This window comes from Rhinolophus ferrumequinum, chromosome 6 (genome assembly GCF_004115265.2).
Source record: "Rhinolophus ferrumequinum isolate MPI-CBG mRhiFer1 chromosome 6, mRhiFer1_v1.p, whole genome shotgun sequence".
NCBI classification, from domain to species: Eukaryota; Metazoa; Chordata; class Mammalia; order Chiroptera; family Rhinolophidae; genus Rhinolophus; species Rhinolophus ferrumequinum.
This window is the reverse complement of record NC_046289.1, coordinates 64743302-64758811: the sequence shown is the minus strand read 5'-3', so window position 1 is coordinate 64758811 and position 15510 is coordinate 64743302. Positions and strand designations below refer to the sequence as shown.

The 15510-nt window shown below is 56.1% G+C and overlaps 2 protein-coding genes across 4 annotated transcripts in view; one reads left to right on the top strand and one right to left on the bottom strand.

The window, feature by feature from the left end:
* The window catches only part of PAK6 (p21 (RAC1) activated kinase 6), a 35383-nt gene extending 30435 nt beyond the window's left edge, over positions 1-4948 (top strand). For all 3 annotated transcript variants that reach the window (XM_033106875.1, XM_033106877.1, XM_033106876.1), the window contains 5 exons: positions 22-155; positions 494-620; positions 733-858; positions 1789-1923; positions 3366-4948. In XM_033106875.1, coding sequence (XP_032962766.1) covers positions 22-155; positions 494-620; positions 733-858; positions 1789-1923; positions 3366-3533 — 690 coding nt within the window. In that variant the 3' untranslated portion in view covers positions 3534-4948. The remainder of the gene's footprint in view (positions 1-21; positions 156-493; positions 621-732; positions 859-1788; positions 1924-3365) is intronic.
* Positions 4949-5879: 931 nt separating this feature from the next.
* On the bottom strand, positions 5880-10855 carry ANKRD63 (ankyrin repeat domain 63). Its single transcript, XM_033109600.1, has one exon. The coding sequence runs from the start codon at positions 10034-10036 to the stop codon at positions 8888-8890; it is 1149 nt and encodes a 382-aa protein (XP_032965491.1). The 5' UTR covers positions 10037-10855; the 3' UTR covers positions 5880-8887.
* Between the last annotated feature and the right edge of the window lie 4655 nt (positions 10856-15510).

Sequence of the window (15510 nt, the reverse complement as noted above, 5' to 3'; positions counted from 1 at the left end):
AGGCATCCCTCCCGCCCCCAGGTGGTGATAATGCGGGACTACCAGCATCTCAATGTGGTGGAGATGTACAAGAGCTACCTGGTCGGCGAGGAGCTGTGGGTGCTCATGGAGTTCCTGCAGGGCGGGGCCCTCACGGACATCATCTCCCAAGTCAGGTGGGCAGCTGGAGGGCGGGGCCCCTGGCGCTGGCTGCCCCCATTGCCCTGGCTGGGGTCTCAGGCAGCCTCAGGCCCAGCAGACTTGGGGGGGCCTATCAGATCGTCCTGAGTGCCCACTGTCTGTTTGGGTTAATAGACCCAGGGGTCTCAGGGGAGTGGGAGGACAAGGTGGTCCCCATTTCCACCAGGGCTCTGTCCTGACTGGACTCCTGTACACATTGCCCAGGGCTTGTGGAGCCCGGTACCAGGGGCATTTCCTCTCCCAGCCCATCTGCCCTGCAACCCAGCCAAAGCTAACATTCTCTTCCGCCGGTGATCCTGCCCTCCCTGTCCAGGCTGAACGAGGAGCAGATCGCCACTGTGTGTGAGGCCGTGCTGCAGGCTCTGGCTTACCTGCATGCGCAGGGTGTCATCCACCGGGACATCAAGAGCGACTCTATCCTGCTGACCCTCGATGGCAGGGTAGGGCCCTCCCCACTCTGGGACAGCGATGCCCCCACTTCCCTGTGCCCAGCACAGTTCCTCCTCCTGGTTCACCATTCACTCCCCCTTTTCCCTCTCACCCCAACCCCAGGTGAAACTCTCGGACTTCGGATTCTGTGCTCAGATCAGCAAAGATGTCCCTAAGAGGAAGTCCCTGGTGGGAACTCCCTACTGGATGGCTCCTGAAGTGATCTCCAGGTCTCTGTATGCGACCGAGGTAACCGCTCACTCCATCCCCCAGTCCTCCCGGAAGAGGCTTGGGAACACATGACTCTTCCACTTTTGCCACCTCCAAGGCCCCTCCAACCAAAAATAGCCCTGGTTCTCAGGTTCCCACTTAGTTAATATCTTACCCAACTGCCCACTGTCCCCTCTTGGATGGGTCTACTCTTGCCTGTGACTTAGCTGCAACAAACTCGTCCCCAAAATGCTCCACACCCACCCGCCAGCTCAAGAGCAGGGTGGGGTATGGCCAGGCTTCCCCATGTGTGATGGCCTTTCTCAGAGAGTGGCTGACAGCTGTGTCCCTAGGCAATGGTCATTTATGCAGGAAGTAACTGACTGCAGGGACAGAGCCAAGAGTGCAGTTTCCAGGCTCTCGGCCTCACATGGAAAGGTACTGGCTCAGGTAGTAAATGGCCATCAGCTGTGATTGGATGGCCATCAGCTGTGGCTAGTTGGCTGTCAGCTGTAACCAGTGAGCCATTGGCCACTAATATAACTGCCGTGGCTACGCTAGCAGCAAATGGGGGATAGCAAGAAGATGGGGGCTGAGCTAGCAAGAGCGGATTGCAGTTAGCACAGCGGAGTGCAGTTAGCAAGGGGTCAGTTGGCAGAGAAGCGGACAGCAGGTCGCACGTCGTGTGAAGCCAGCCTCCAGTAAGACTATAATGGTGTGACTCCCCTACCTATGGCTCCGTGGGTGTTCCTTTTTGGCCTAGCCACACCCTGCGTTCTTATGTGGGGAGCAGGACCAGAGACCCCCCCGCAGGCCACCCTGCATGACACTGACCACAGGGTAGGTGGCCAGGAAGGGAACCAACTCACCAAGGACAACTGGGACCAGCTGCTCGCCTCCCTTTGCAGCATGCTGCCACCAAGGGGTCAGACTCTGGCCAGTGGAATCAGGGATATTCTCCTCCTGCAGGTGGATATCTGGTCTCTGGGTATCATGGTGATAGAGATGGTGGACGGGGAGCCACCCTACTTCAGTGACTCCCCAGTGCAAGCCATGAAGAGGCTCCGGGACAGCCCCCCACCCAAGCTGAAAAACTCTCACAAGGTCAGTCGGTACCCAAGGTATGACTCTGCAGACCACATTCTTCCTGAGGCTTACAAGACCAGAGCCTGGACTCCCAGGCCCAGCCTCGCCCTTTCACAGAAGCCAGACGGTCTAGGCTCCTGGAAAAGGCTCCTCTTTCTCCACACAAAACCTGCACCTGGTATGGAGCCACATCAATGTACAAACTCCCACAGTCACTCTGACAAGTTTCCACCTGCAAACAATTGACAGGAGCCCAAGAGAAGGGAAAGCAGGATTGTCAGGAATTCCTGATGTCCTCAGGAGGAATCTAGAGGAGTTAACTGGGCAAGAACCCCGCCACCACATCTGGCAGGGGAGCCATGGCACAGTGTCCCCAGTCTGTCGCCGTGAGTGGCTCGTCCTCAATCAGTGCACATCCTGACCACATCTGAGTCACAGTTTTTTCCTTAAAACGTGTGTGTGTGTGTGTGTGTGTGTGTGTCCGTCCGTCCGTGTGTGTCCGTGTGTGTCCCTGTCCCCGACCCTTTTCTGCCAAATCCACCCCCAAACCAGCAGGCCTTACTTGTGGCTATCTCCTAATGGTGGCCAGGTCAGCACAGGGCTGCAAGACCATACTGCCATCTGGTGGCCATAGTGAGAAATGTCCCAAAGCGTTGAAGCAATCCCTAAATGGCAAAATAGTTCTGTGCCCCCAACACAGCAGGATAGGAGGACAGACAGAAAACACTTTCTGAGACAACTGGTGCTTGGAGACCACTGCTGACTCCAAGAATAGCAGACGAGGGAGATTTCCAATAGACTAATTCCCCAGAGGATGTAGCCTTCTGTAACAGCCTAAGAGTCAGTCTCATCCCAAGGTATTGGCTCAAAATGAACCAATAATTTAGACTCTGAGGCTTAGATCAATAAAGAAATCTTCCTGTTCAGGTCCCACCGTGTTAATTTCTATTTTTAAAAAAACACTTCATCCCTGACCTCTTTTTTATCTTCACTAAAGCTCTATGTGGCAGACAGGAAAAGCACATTTTATCATTAGCCCATTTTGCAGATGAGAAAACTGAGGTCTAGAGAAAATTGCAATTTTCCCAACATCAAGGATAGACTCAGGACTGAATCACTGATATCAGTCTCACCCCCCTTTCCACAGAGCCCCAGAGCCTGAACGCTGAGAGCTCAGAGAAGCAGAGTGTAGAATGGGCTGTATTTGGAGCCCAGCTCCCCAGTGCTCCAAACATCCTAATTCTGTTGCTCAGGAGCAACCCCTACAGGCGAGCTGGCCACTTTTCCTGGACTGAAGCTGACTTTCTTTACCTACTTGATAATCCAAAATGTGCTGAGCCTGGGAGGAACCAGGAAGTAAGAAAAAAGGGAATTTAACGCTTTCAGCCGATGGTGGGGCCAGGCAGATGGACAACAGTGACTACCAACTGTGGCTTCCTCTCACTGCCCTGTCTCCACAGGTGTCCCCAGTGCTGCGAGACTTCCTGGAAAGGATGCTGGTGCGAGACCCCCAGGAGAGAGCCACAGCCCAGGAGCTCCTGGACCATCCCTTCCTGCTGCAGACGGGACTACCAGAGTGCCTGGTACCCCTGATCCATCTCTACCGCAAGCAGACCTCCACCTGCTGAACCCACCCCCAGAGTGCACCTGCCATCTGTGCCCACAGGCAGGGGACACTGGGCAACCAGCTTGCCGACAGGGCCTGCCTGCCTCATTTTCTCAGTATTCTCTCCAAAGATTGAATGTGAAGCCCCACCCCCACCCTCCTGCCCCTCAGCCCATTGGGCCAGGCCGGACCTGCCCCTCAGTCTCTCTCCCCTCCAAGAGAGTCCCCAGTTGCCTTTGGGATGATGGAGACCCCTTCTTCAGGATGACCCTTTGTTATTTGCACAGGGATATTTCTAAGAAACACCAAGACCAGCACTTCTGACCACTGTAGCCAACACGGCAGAAAAGGCTGCTGCAGTTTTTTTAAAGGCAGTTGTATACTAGCATCCCAGGCCACCCAAGAGGGCGGAGGGCCTGTCTTTACCAGGATACTTTCTGTGCTCAGCTCCAGTTCCAAACCCTGGGAACTCAAGAGGGCCACAGGGAAGGTTTTTATTGCCTGAATCTGTCTTCTTCCCTTGTGTCTGACTTCCTGAAGACACAGCCCCACCTGCACCTGCTTCCCGACCCACCTGCACTGACAACACACAACACTGGTATGCACAGCCTGCTCCTAGACCATGGGAGGCCACAGGAAGGGGAGGGGCATTTTCTGGGTAAAAGAGAAACAATAGGGTTGGTGGTAATAGTGCTGTTACTTTACAGGATGCGGATGCTCACCCTATCCTGTGTGTGTGTGTGTGTGTGTGTGTGTGTAAGCAGAGTAATGTCACCCTGACAGCCTGGCCCCATCCATGAGGCTTGCCCATCCTCTCTCCCACTAAGTTCTGCACTGAAGGGACCTGCTTTCTTGGCCTGGCTTCCCACCTCTGAAGTCCCAGGTTGCTACCTGACCAGTGGAGAGGTCTGTATTGAGTCTAACACATCTTGCGGACGGGGCAGGTTTCTGAGTTTCTCCTATACTATGGAGTCTGAGAGCCCAAGAACCAGAAGGGTGAGGAAACAAACTTTGTTTTACTTGTGAACTTCATCTCAATAACCAGGTCATCAGGAACCCTTTGCAAAATCCTGGTCTGGGGGAGGGGGACCAGCTCCCAGGGTTCCATGTTGTCAAGAGAAGGGGCACCCCATCACCCCATTTGTGCAAACTACCTGCCTCTAGCTGCCTCCTCAGATACTTGTCTCCAGTCCTCCTTCCTTCCCCACCTTTAGGGCTGTTGTGAGACAGGGAAGCCCAGAGAAGAACTCCAGGTGTCTAGACCCTATCTAGATCATATTTTTAGATTCCTCTGCTCCCCAGTGGCCTGCTCTGGAGCAAAACAAACAGAAAAACAGCAAGGACTTTTTTTTTTTAAGGGTCAGAATTTTAAAAACAAAAGCATCTTCCCTAGAAACTTTTGTGAATTGTTTGCACTTGTGCCTGTTTTAAATTAAACTGAGTGTTCAAAACCTCTGGACCTCCTATTGTCTCTGGGAATAGAGCCAGGCCATCTTCGAGCTGGACACCCTTAGTGGGTGTCTGGTGGGGCCCGCCCTCCTCCCCACCATGAGCTCTCCAGTGGCCCCTCTAGTCCACAGAAATCCCAGCTCCCTGGTGGTGTGTGGACCCAAAATGAGGGCAGTGAAGGAGGAACACAGGAAGTGAAAGACCCTTGAGTCCGAAAGAGCTGAGAAATAGGGCTCCCTCCCAGGGGAGAAGAGCCCAGCCAGGAAACCCAGGGCTGTGCATCATGTTTGCAGGTGCCACAGGGGTTCTTGGGGAAGTCACCTGGGTTGACAACCACTTTCTGCAGCAGCTTCTCCCTTCCCTGGTTTGCTTCTCACTCCCTGTAAAGTCAGAGGCTACTTGCCTCAATTGGAAGGGGCCTGGAACTGCTTCCTGTGAGAAAGCAGTTTGTTTCGGTTCTCAGAACTGAGGGAGACAGTGAGGAGTTGTGAAAGAGCAGTGCTGTGGCTGGAAATCAAGAAACCTAGGTTCTAGTCCTGGGGGTGGGGGGGGTGGATAAAATTATCTTTAAACTTCTAGCTCTGACACTGATTCCAGTACTTCCTTCCGGAGAGCTCCTCCTACCCACTAACCATGGGCTCACTGAAACCTTGTAACGAGGAGCAAGGAATCATGCATACCTTTTCCTGCTCCCCAGAGCTTTCACCCCTAGACAGTTGACCTGGTCCGAGGGTCCCAGTCCCACCAACTCAGTCAGAAACAGCACCTGGGTCTTACCTTCTAGATGGACAGGCAGGGATAGAGGCTGAAGGAAGTAAGGTGGAACCTTCCCAGGAAACCAAGTGCACTCTTCCACCTCTGCAGAGGGAGCCCAGGGTCAAGAGTGGTTGGTAAGGCAAAGAGAGGCTATTTCTCGCAACTGAACAAGACTGGATTTATTAACTATTCTTCTGAGTTCTAATAGTCTTTCCACCACACAGGGTCATTCCAAAAGCATATGCGTATGTCATTCAGCCTCACACAGGCCAGTGCTGAGTTGGTACTGAGCTCCAGTGGCATGGGTGACTCTTCACAGCGACGAAAGCAACAAGCAAAATGTTTAGAAAAGTCTCTTCTAAAGTGGAGAGAGTGAAAGATGACCCCAACCCCAACGCCTGGGGGTTGACAATGAGAGGAAGTTCAGGAGAGCGAAATGTGGTGAAACGTTTAAATTCTGCACAGAGCTGGGCCTGGTAAGAAATCTGCAAGAACAGCAAGTCAGTCAAACACACAATTAAGTTCAGACAGAAACAATCTGCTGTGGTTTTTTTTAGAAACATCACTTTCAACCACTGAGCCTTTGGCAGCTCCATGGAGAGGAGCACTCGTGGTTGTTTACCCAATAAAGAGAGCGCAATGTGACATTCAACCAGAAAGCCCTACGTCACAACACTTGAAAGATGACAGCACCTTCAGCACAACGTGCAACCCAGACCTCATGGTGTTCTGAAAAAGCCAAAATACTTGTATTCTTACACCATTAAAAACTTCATGAAAATTAAACACAGTTGGAAAGGGAGTGAGCAAGCAAGGATCAGAAAAAAGGAGTTTGCACTTGAGGTATCCAATTACCCTCCATCCCACCCCAGATACTCTCCCTCTGGCTTTTCAGGCCCTTCTGTATCGTTCACCCACCACCCAGACAGTGGGACTAAGGGGAGGCAGAAGTCTGAGGAGCAAGGAGTGGGGGAAGGGCAAAACACCCCCAGAAACGAAAGCAAAACTCATCAGAAGAAAACAGTGTGTAATGAGTACGTCCCAAGGTTCAGAAATCATAAGAAAGGGGTTGGAAGCTCTAATTTTTCAGAAGACAGCAGGACCTCTCAGGACACGGAGCCTTAGCTTGGAAGATCTTGGGGTCCTTAGTGAAGGGTCTGGGCTCCTGCTACCCCAAATGTGAATTTTTTTATTCATTGTCCCTCCCTTCACTGCTATGAAATAACTTCAAGTATCAGGATTTAATATACTACAAGAGTTAGAGGATTCCATTGGTAGATGCACACGGAGAGAGAAGTACACAGCGGTGATCCCAAATAAAACCGTAAGTCGGAACTCCCAGCCAGGGAGAGGCGAGGAAGAGCGCAGTGCTACCACCAGGGGGCACCAGAGATCGCGTTCAGTGTGGGGGCCCTAACGGCCTCGCGGGCCAGGAGGGGTGGAAGGATTTGGGGAGGTGTCTGACACCGACACCAGGCCCGCTCCTGATCACCCACTCCTCACCCCCAGGCCCAATTTCTCAGCACAGGTCATTCTTTAGGCAGTTCCCTAGAGTTATTGGTGAGAAACCTTCCGTTCTGCAAAGATGAATAGATCGACGTCTTGAAATGATCACCACGCAGCTGGGTGAGTTGGGTGCACGCTCAACCTTCGGGATTCACAGCAACAGCCCCCACGCTCTGCAACCACGCAGGCTGGGCGCTCAGATACAATTCATCAGACCGCTAGTTCCCCCCCGTTAGGCCGGCAAAAAGAAGAAGGCGGGGAGGGAGGGAACGAAGGACCAGGCAGGGAAAGGGCCTTCAACCACCTCTCCGCAGTTGCCTCTGACTCACTAATCTGCCCAGTAATGACGCTGGGCGGGGCCTGCGTCCCACGTGTCGGGCAGAGGCAGGGGTCCTCGGTCCCGACCTCTAGCATCCATCATCCGCCCGACCCTCCGTTAACCGCCCAGCAAGAAGCTAGAGCCGTTTAACAGCCCTCTCCCAGCTCTCGCCAGAGTTTGATGTAATTTAAACCCGGACCTGCTGCTCGTGTGGGCTTCCGACTCCCGCGCGCCGCGGTGTAACGTGGCAAACACTTCAGTCAATTATCCCCCTCGCGGAGCTTCTATTTAAAGAGACATTGTCAAGTTCTTAAGCCTCGGATCAGACCTGCTGCTTTCTGCTTCATATACAAAGGCTCAAAAGACGAGTTCTTTGAGGATTGGAAGAAGTACAATTAAGCAAAGCCTTCGCAACCGTTCCACCCTGCAGGAGCACCCACGTGCGGGATGGGGGAGCTGGGAGGCGATGGGGGTGGGGAAACACTAACTCCTTTCCATTTTAGTGAGAGGAAGTAAGGCTGGGCCAGGAGGGGTGAGACCTCAAGGATGGTACTCAAATGCAACCGAGCCCGTGGATTGGCTGGGTAGGGGTTGGTGTGGGCCAGTAACCCCACATTGTCAATTAAGTTGAATCCTGGGTGGGCCTGGGTAAGCTGTAATTACCCAGAAGCCGGTTCAAGGGACAACTAGTGTTCAACACCGGGGGCTCTCCCATGTCCAAAATATGCTTTCATTGTCCTGAGGCAGGAGTTTTTCCCCAGGAAAACTTAACCTTCACATTCCTTCCTAATCAGCCCGCCTGTCCAGAAAGGCTCTAAGGCAGGTCTCAGTCCCCTTCTCCAACCCTTAAGGGAAAAGGAGACTTAGGTCGCCTGTGGCATTATTGTCAGCTCACTGGGAGGGAAGGGGGCATAGGCCCTTGTTCTGCAAGTCTGCTCTTCTGCCCACCTGACTGCCAGTGTGTGGAGAAACCCAGAAATGGGAATGGGACCGGCAGGAGCCAGCCAGACTCAGGGCTGAGCCTTAGGCAGAGGAAAGGAGTTCCAGCTTCCTGACTGGAAGCCCATGGAACCATTTCTTCTACTCTTCCCCTTTCCAGGACAGGAAAGGCAGGCTGTAGGGAAGGTGAGAGACTTAGGCAGAAAATACCAAAAATACCAACAAGCACAAAAAATAAATAACAGTTGCCCTTTCAGAGAGAGGGCAACTCGCCTTGGCAGTGGGGACAGGTTCTAGGCTCATGGGGGGTAGGGAAACTGCCAGGGAAATAAGGGACCTGGAAGAAAGAAATCCCAGTGGAGCAGAGACAGAAAGGTGCAGGGAACGGAGCTCGTCCTCCACGCTATTTACCGCTGAGCGTGCAGCAACACGGCCTCCGTGCCTGACTGCCAAGGCTGGGGCCCAGGTACCGAGTGGGCCAGAGCGTTGGCCTCTAACTCCGGGCCGCTCTCCGGGCCTGGTGCCTCCCCAACTAGGCTGGGGATGTCTGGAGCTGTAGAGCGTCGACGCAAACCCAAGCGGCCAGAGCCGGGGCCGCCCTCGGGGTGGGGGCTAAGACCAGCCGGGGCTTGTACTAAGGTTGGGGGCGTTCCCTCCAGCACCTCATGCGAACGCCACCTCCCGGTCCCCGAAGACTGGGGCGAGTGTGGTCGGGCCATCAGGGCTCCTGCCCGCAGTCGAGCCGCCTCCTCTTCTGTCACTGCACCCAAAGCCAGACTCATGCTCCGGCCTAACTCGGGCCGCTCGTTGCCCTGCGCCCGGTGCCGGCCCGAGCTCTTGCCCCCTGAGCCAACCTCGCCGCCGTGACCATGGCCGCCAGCCGCTCGCGCAAAACGCGCTAGGAGAGGCCGCGGTAGGCGGCGGGGGCTGGGTCGTCGGCGCTCGGGGCTGGGCGCGGGAGCCGGATGGCCAGGGGGGCTGTCGGAATTGGAGCCCCGGGCCGCGGCGGCGGCGGCCGCGCGGCCCCAGGGCCCGGTGAGGGCCTGCACGCAGGTTCCGTGGCCGCGGGCGGCGGCCAGCTGCAGAGCTGTAAGGCCCGCACGGTTGGTGCGGTCGAGGCGCAAACCGAGGCGGCGGAAAGAGCGCACCAGAAACTCGAGCACCGCCCCATGGCCGCACGCCGCGGCCCACATCACCGGACTGTTGCCTGCCGAGTCGGCCGCCTCGGGGTCGCCGCTGAACTGCACCAGCAGCTGCACGGCGTCCAGGTGGCCGCGCTCGCACGCTAGGCTGAGCGCCGTGCGGCCGCGCTCGTCCCGCAGGTTTACGGCCGCACCCTGCTCCAGGAGTAGTCGCACGAAGCGCGCACGCAGCGCGGGGTCTGGCAGCCCCACGGCCACCATGAGAGGCGTGCGGCCCTGCTCCGCACGGCAGTCGATGATGCTGCGGTCCAGCGCATCCAGCACGAAGCGGGCCAGGTGCACTTTGCCCGCCTGCATGGCCTCCAGGAAGGTGCGCGTACCCGCTCGGGGGCACAGGTCCTTGGGCTTGAGCATGGCCCCTGCTGCCGCGCTCAGGCGGCCAGGCAGCTCCGCACGGGGGCGCCCCTGTTCCGGTGCCCCGCTGGGCTCTGGACCTCGCGGGTACTCTAGTGTGGCTCCCTCTGCGCGTGGGCGGCTGCGACCGAGGGTCCTGATCTTCCCACTCTTGTCCCCCCGCGGCTCCCGCTGCCCCGCCGCTCCTGGGCCGCACGCCTGGTGAGTCTCCGCTCCTTCCCTGGGCTTCCCGCCTGCCTGGAGGTGTAGGTTGCTTGCTACTCCGCGCCCTGGCCGGCCACAGGCGACGAGAGCCGAAACTCGGCCCCCTCCTGACTCTCCCGCTGCTTTCCAGGTGTCCGGCGCCCCTCAGTCACTTGTGGCCTGGAGCCGCGCCACTCACCCGCACCCGGGGCAGCCCCCGCTCCCCTGCTGAGACGGTGGCGCCCGGCGACGCGGCTCCTCAAGCTGCTGGCGCCGCTCCTCCGCCTCCTCCCCTCTTGCGGGGGCCGGGCCACACTAGGGCGCTTGCTCCTTACTTGGGGGGCTCAGCGGCTCGGGAGCAGCTGCGCGCCTGGTTACCTGGCTTTATAGCCTCGGGGGTCTCCATGGGAATGGCTGTCCTGGAAGCAGGCTGAGCGGTCAAGGCAGAAACTGCCCGGGCGGGGGACACCGACCCGGACCCCCACTCCTTCGTGGGCCCCGATGTCGGAGATGGGCTCCTCCTCCGCGCTCTCCTGGGGCTGAGGCGGCGGTTGCTGGGCGGGAGCTGCTTGCTGTGGGCCACATGCACCCGACCGGGCCAATCCCAAAGTCACAGTCTTCTCTCCCCGCCCTCCGCCCCCACCGGAGTCGGTGCCCTAGGCTCCTCAGAAACTGGCGGGACCTCGGGTCTGTCGGGGAAGACCGAGGGCTGCCCTCAGCGGTCCGGGTGGAAGGAAATTGGACCCCATGAGAGCAGAACTGGACCATAAACGACCTAAGGGTGGCGGGGGTACCTGCGCTGTGCTCGGGGTCGGGGCGCTCAATCTGGCTGGGAACTGCTACTCGAAATGTCGCGAACCAGGCACTCACACACAATTGTTCCTCCTGCACAGGCTCACCGGAGCGGGGGTGGGGGGAAGAGTGCGCTCTCCAATCTCAGACGTCTCCAACCCCGACAACTCTCCCGCCTGCTAGCTCCGCAAGACTGAGAAGCAGGCTGAGGGGGGCCAGCGCGCGGCGCCTTAGGATCCCGGAGTGCTCAGCTGTGTTAGCAAATCCCCGGCTCCGCAGGCCTCTGGTGAGGGGGAGTCAGGGCGCCTCAGAGCCGAACGGAGGTGGGAGGATGTGTAGGGTTGGAATGGATATTTTGTAAAGTAAGAAGTGAATCAGGGATCAACTACAGAGTTTACTGAGATTTTTCGTGAGCCAGGTATTGTGTTCCCAGCTGTGGGAAATACAGAAGCAGAAGCGCAGTTCTGGATGGAAAAGACCTCTCTTCTCAAGCAGGGGACTAAAGGCCAGGATGTAAACAATGGAGGCTATCACCTGAGAGCTGAATACATCTGTTAAATACAAACCGAGACAGTCCTTAGAGGGAAAGGTGGAGTTGTGGGGAGGGGAGGGCTCTGGGGTCTTCTAAGAACAGGGCTTCTGAGGTGGTCTTCAAGGATGTGAGAGATGGGATCTGGCTGCTAAGAAAGAAGGAAGGCATTGCAGATGTGGTTACTGATGCAAGGGCATGGAGTCAGGAAAAGCACCTTTAAGGGACAGTGTTGAGGACTGTTTTAGGGGTCCCTTCCTATGAAAGACAGGAAATTAAGGGAAGAATAAAAGTGGCCTCACTGACAAGAAGCATTGTAGAAGGAGCTGCGGATGGGGGTGCGGGGCAGGGGGGCTGGCGGGATGGTGTATGGTATGGAGAGGATTTACACCTGGGAGGAAGACGGTGTGTGAGTGGGAAAGTAGGCACATGGCCCCCAACCTGAACTTCTTCCAGCTCCCAGACTGCAGAGATGTCTACCTGGCATGGGACCCAGCCATAGAGCAGGCACACATTGTGAAGCCCCTCTTTTTTCTTTTTGCATTTTTTAATCCCCCTGGGGGAATTTTCTCTCATGGTGTCATAGAAAGGGCACAGTATTTTACGTCAGAGTTAAGTCCCAGCTTGAAGGCATTTACTATGTAGCAGTGTGGCTTCAGACCTGCAAAATGACACTGATTCACATGCAAGATCTGCTTGCATGCAAGATCATTCTAGAGAGTGTCAGGGCGGCAGTCATTCAGCCCCCAGACCTGAGGACCCCTCCTGGGGGTCACCCAAGGGTGGGTATAGACTCCAACCCCCGTAAGAATGCAGGAATGTTCTCCCTCTTTACTCAAATAGTGGAAGAAAGGCTCTCTTCCCTTCATGACTCAGTTTCCCTTTTCTCCAGCATGAGAGAAATTGCTTCTTCCCTTCGTTCTGTTTTTAGGGTCAGGGAAGAGGGCACCCCCAGAATCTGTGTGTGGCAGGCTAGCCTACAGCCAGGCAGTGAGCCCCCTACACACACACACACACACACACACACACACACACACACAGGAGAAAAACAGCAAGAACATAGACTGGGCACCTCATTGGTTGTAAAAAGTTTTGCCTCCTCCCCGCTGAGCCTCCCTAAGACAACACTGCCTCATTTATGTCCCTGTTCCCGGTGGAGGATGGATACAGTTCCAGGGAAGAGATGCTGGGGCAGGTCTCCTTCAGAGAGCCCCCTGCTAGGTGCTCTTTGGGAGAAGTAGCTGGCTCCATTTGCCCCAGCCGGCCTCACCAATCCAACCAGGCCTGTGGTGGAAGGGTGGGGTGGGGGTGGGGTGCCAGGTCTCAGGCCCCGGAGCCTTTGCTCTGACTTCACTGTGGGCTCAGTATGTTCTGAACAGAAAAGAAATAGCAAAGCTGAAAAAAAGCTGAGACTTTGCTGCAGAGCAGAGGTACCAACAGCCGGAATTAGAAGCTGTCGCTTGGGAGCTGAAGGCTGACAGGAGATAGAGGCAAGCAGGGGGCAGACAGGCACTTCACTTTCCCCTCCCACCTGCTGAGCCTCTCCCCATGCAGGCCTCAGGCTGGCAAAAGGGCTTCCTCCCAGAGGCTGCTGGGGTCTGCAGTCTGTCACTCTGTCTGCAGATGCCCCCACCCCATAGGCCCCCTTCTTTCCTCCTTAAGTGTCACCAACCCCCTCACCCTGTCACGTTGCACCAGCTCAGCAGGGTTGGGCCTGGTGGCACATGGCTGGGGAGATCCAGGAGCTTGGGGTGGGGGGTGCAGTAGGGAGGTGCAGGGGATGGGGTGAGTCAGCAGGGGACTCTGGCATCTGAATCAGCAGTGGGATTGGGAAGCGGGTAGGGACCCTTCCCTTTATGCAAAGGTGAAACTGAGGCATGACCAACCCCAGCCCCACAGATTCGCAGCAGGAATGGGACTCCCACGCTAGTGCCCTTCACCTGCCCAGTGCTCTAAGGGAAGGCAACGCTTCCTCTGCACATCCCCTGAAGCCAGGGATTAATTCATCTCCAGGGCCCAGAGACTACGGCATTTTCCCAAGGGCACCCGCCCTTTTCTCAGAGGACAGAAAGCAGGGAAGTGGGCAGCTGGGCCTGGCCTCAAGGGAAGTCCCAAACCTGCAATTCAGAGGCTTCTCTAGGAGGTAGGATTGCATCTGCTTCCCCATTCCTGGGCTTCTCAGCTCCATGCTAGGGTCCCAGAGACAATGCCTGGCCAGCTGAGAGGTGACGGAGAGATAGCCTCTCCTTCCCCTGAGCAGTCATTAGCAACAGTTGGGGGCTGTCCTGTGGGCTCTATTTGGCACTGGCTCTGGCTTATGCCCCTGTGCCTGGGTCAGTGACTTCCTCTAGGCTTGAGTCCCCATCCCTGCATGGTTCTTACCCCTGGGCTAGGGTATAGATGGGACAGCTGAGTGCCTCGCTGGGGGGCTGCAGACAGGGCACTGCCCTTGGTTGTATCCAGGATGTATGCATGCTGATATATGACAGGGCTTATTCCTGTGAATGAGCAGGCCCCTAGCGTTACCCTGCAGCCAGGGACAGCTAGGATCCCAGAGGTCAGGCCCCCAGAGGGATGCGGGAGTCCTGTTTCTTTTCCAAAGGCACAGGTGCTCATAGTTAATAGCATTTGCTATAACTCTCTGATAAGAAAACAACCTCTTCCCAGAATCAAACCCCACCCTCTCCCAAGCCAGTGCCTGTCCCCATTTGGGATTTGGGACCATGCCATAGGTGCAGTGAATGACTTCCCACAAGCCCCTCTACAGTGTTGGGATCAAACATAACTGCCACGAGGCCTGAGAATCTGACCACTGTAAGTCTGCCTAAGGGGGTGCAGGTGGCCTGAAGGTTTGCAACTCCCCAAGAGGGTGGGGGACACCTTTGCACTAGGCTCCTCGGCTCTAGCCCTGAGGGTGGAGACAAGGAAGGGCCACATCTGGGTGGAGGTGGAGAAGAGGGGTGATGTCATTTTCCAGTGGTTGTGGCATCAGAGCTGGCAGAAAGGGAAGTGACTCCCCTCCAAGCCAAGAGGCAGGGCCATTCTGCTGGGTTCTGAAGGACACTTCACCCTGGGGTTCAGCTCCCAACGATTTTCCCTCAGCCCATTTCATCTTGGGGCATTCTACTCTCCTGCCCCCCATTTCTTAGCTGTAGAACAGAGGCCAGGCTTAGACAGAAAATATTGGGACAGGGTCCTTTAGTAGGACTAAGAAGGAGAAAAATAAATAAACCTCATAAAGTCAGGAGAGAAAATGATGCAGACTTGTCAGGCAGCCTGGTTGGGGGTATGTGCTATGAAGTACCTCCCCCCAGGCCTAGGAAAAGGGACAAGCCAGGCTTTGGGTGGCAGAGGGCCCAGAGCTGTCCTTCTCCCCTCATCACCAGCCACAGCCCCAGTTGTCTCAGCCGCCTGAGGACCAGACAGCTTTGGCAGCTTTTCCATGTCAGCCTCCCATCCTCCATAGGCAGGAAGCCAGGGAAGGGACCTATAGGGACAGAGTCCCAGAGACCAGTTTCCAGGCTCTTGGCCTCACGTGGAAAGGTGCTGGCTCGGGTAGTAGATGGCCATCAGCTGTGACTAGTTGGCCATCAGCTATAACCAGTTAGTCATTAGCCACTAATACAACTGCCGTGGCTATGGTAGAGGGGGGTTGGTTGGCAGAGAAGCGGACAGCAGGTTGCGGATCAAGCAGCTCCTGCTTCCTGTGTCTCCAACCCAGCCGCCAGGGAGAATATAGTGGTATGACTCCCCTATCTATGGCTCCGTGGGTGTTCCTTTTTGGCCTCACCATATCCTGCGTTCTTATGTGGGGAGCGGGAACTGAGACCCTGCATGACACATGGCTCAGCAAGCAGGTACGGTGCCGGCCAAAGCTCTCCGAAAGGCGGTGGAGCAGTCTGTGTGTATGGACACTCAGTCTCAGGAAGACCAGGAGGAGCGGTGCCAGGCGGGCGCCGGGAACCGGGAG

Excerpts from the sequence above, each read along its gene's own strand:
- ANKRD63 (XM_033109600.1), bottom strand. The coding sequence starts at position 10,036 with ATGCTCAAGCCCAAGGACCTGTGCCCCCGAGCGGGTACGCGCACCTTC.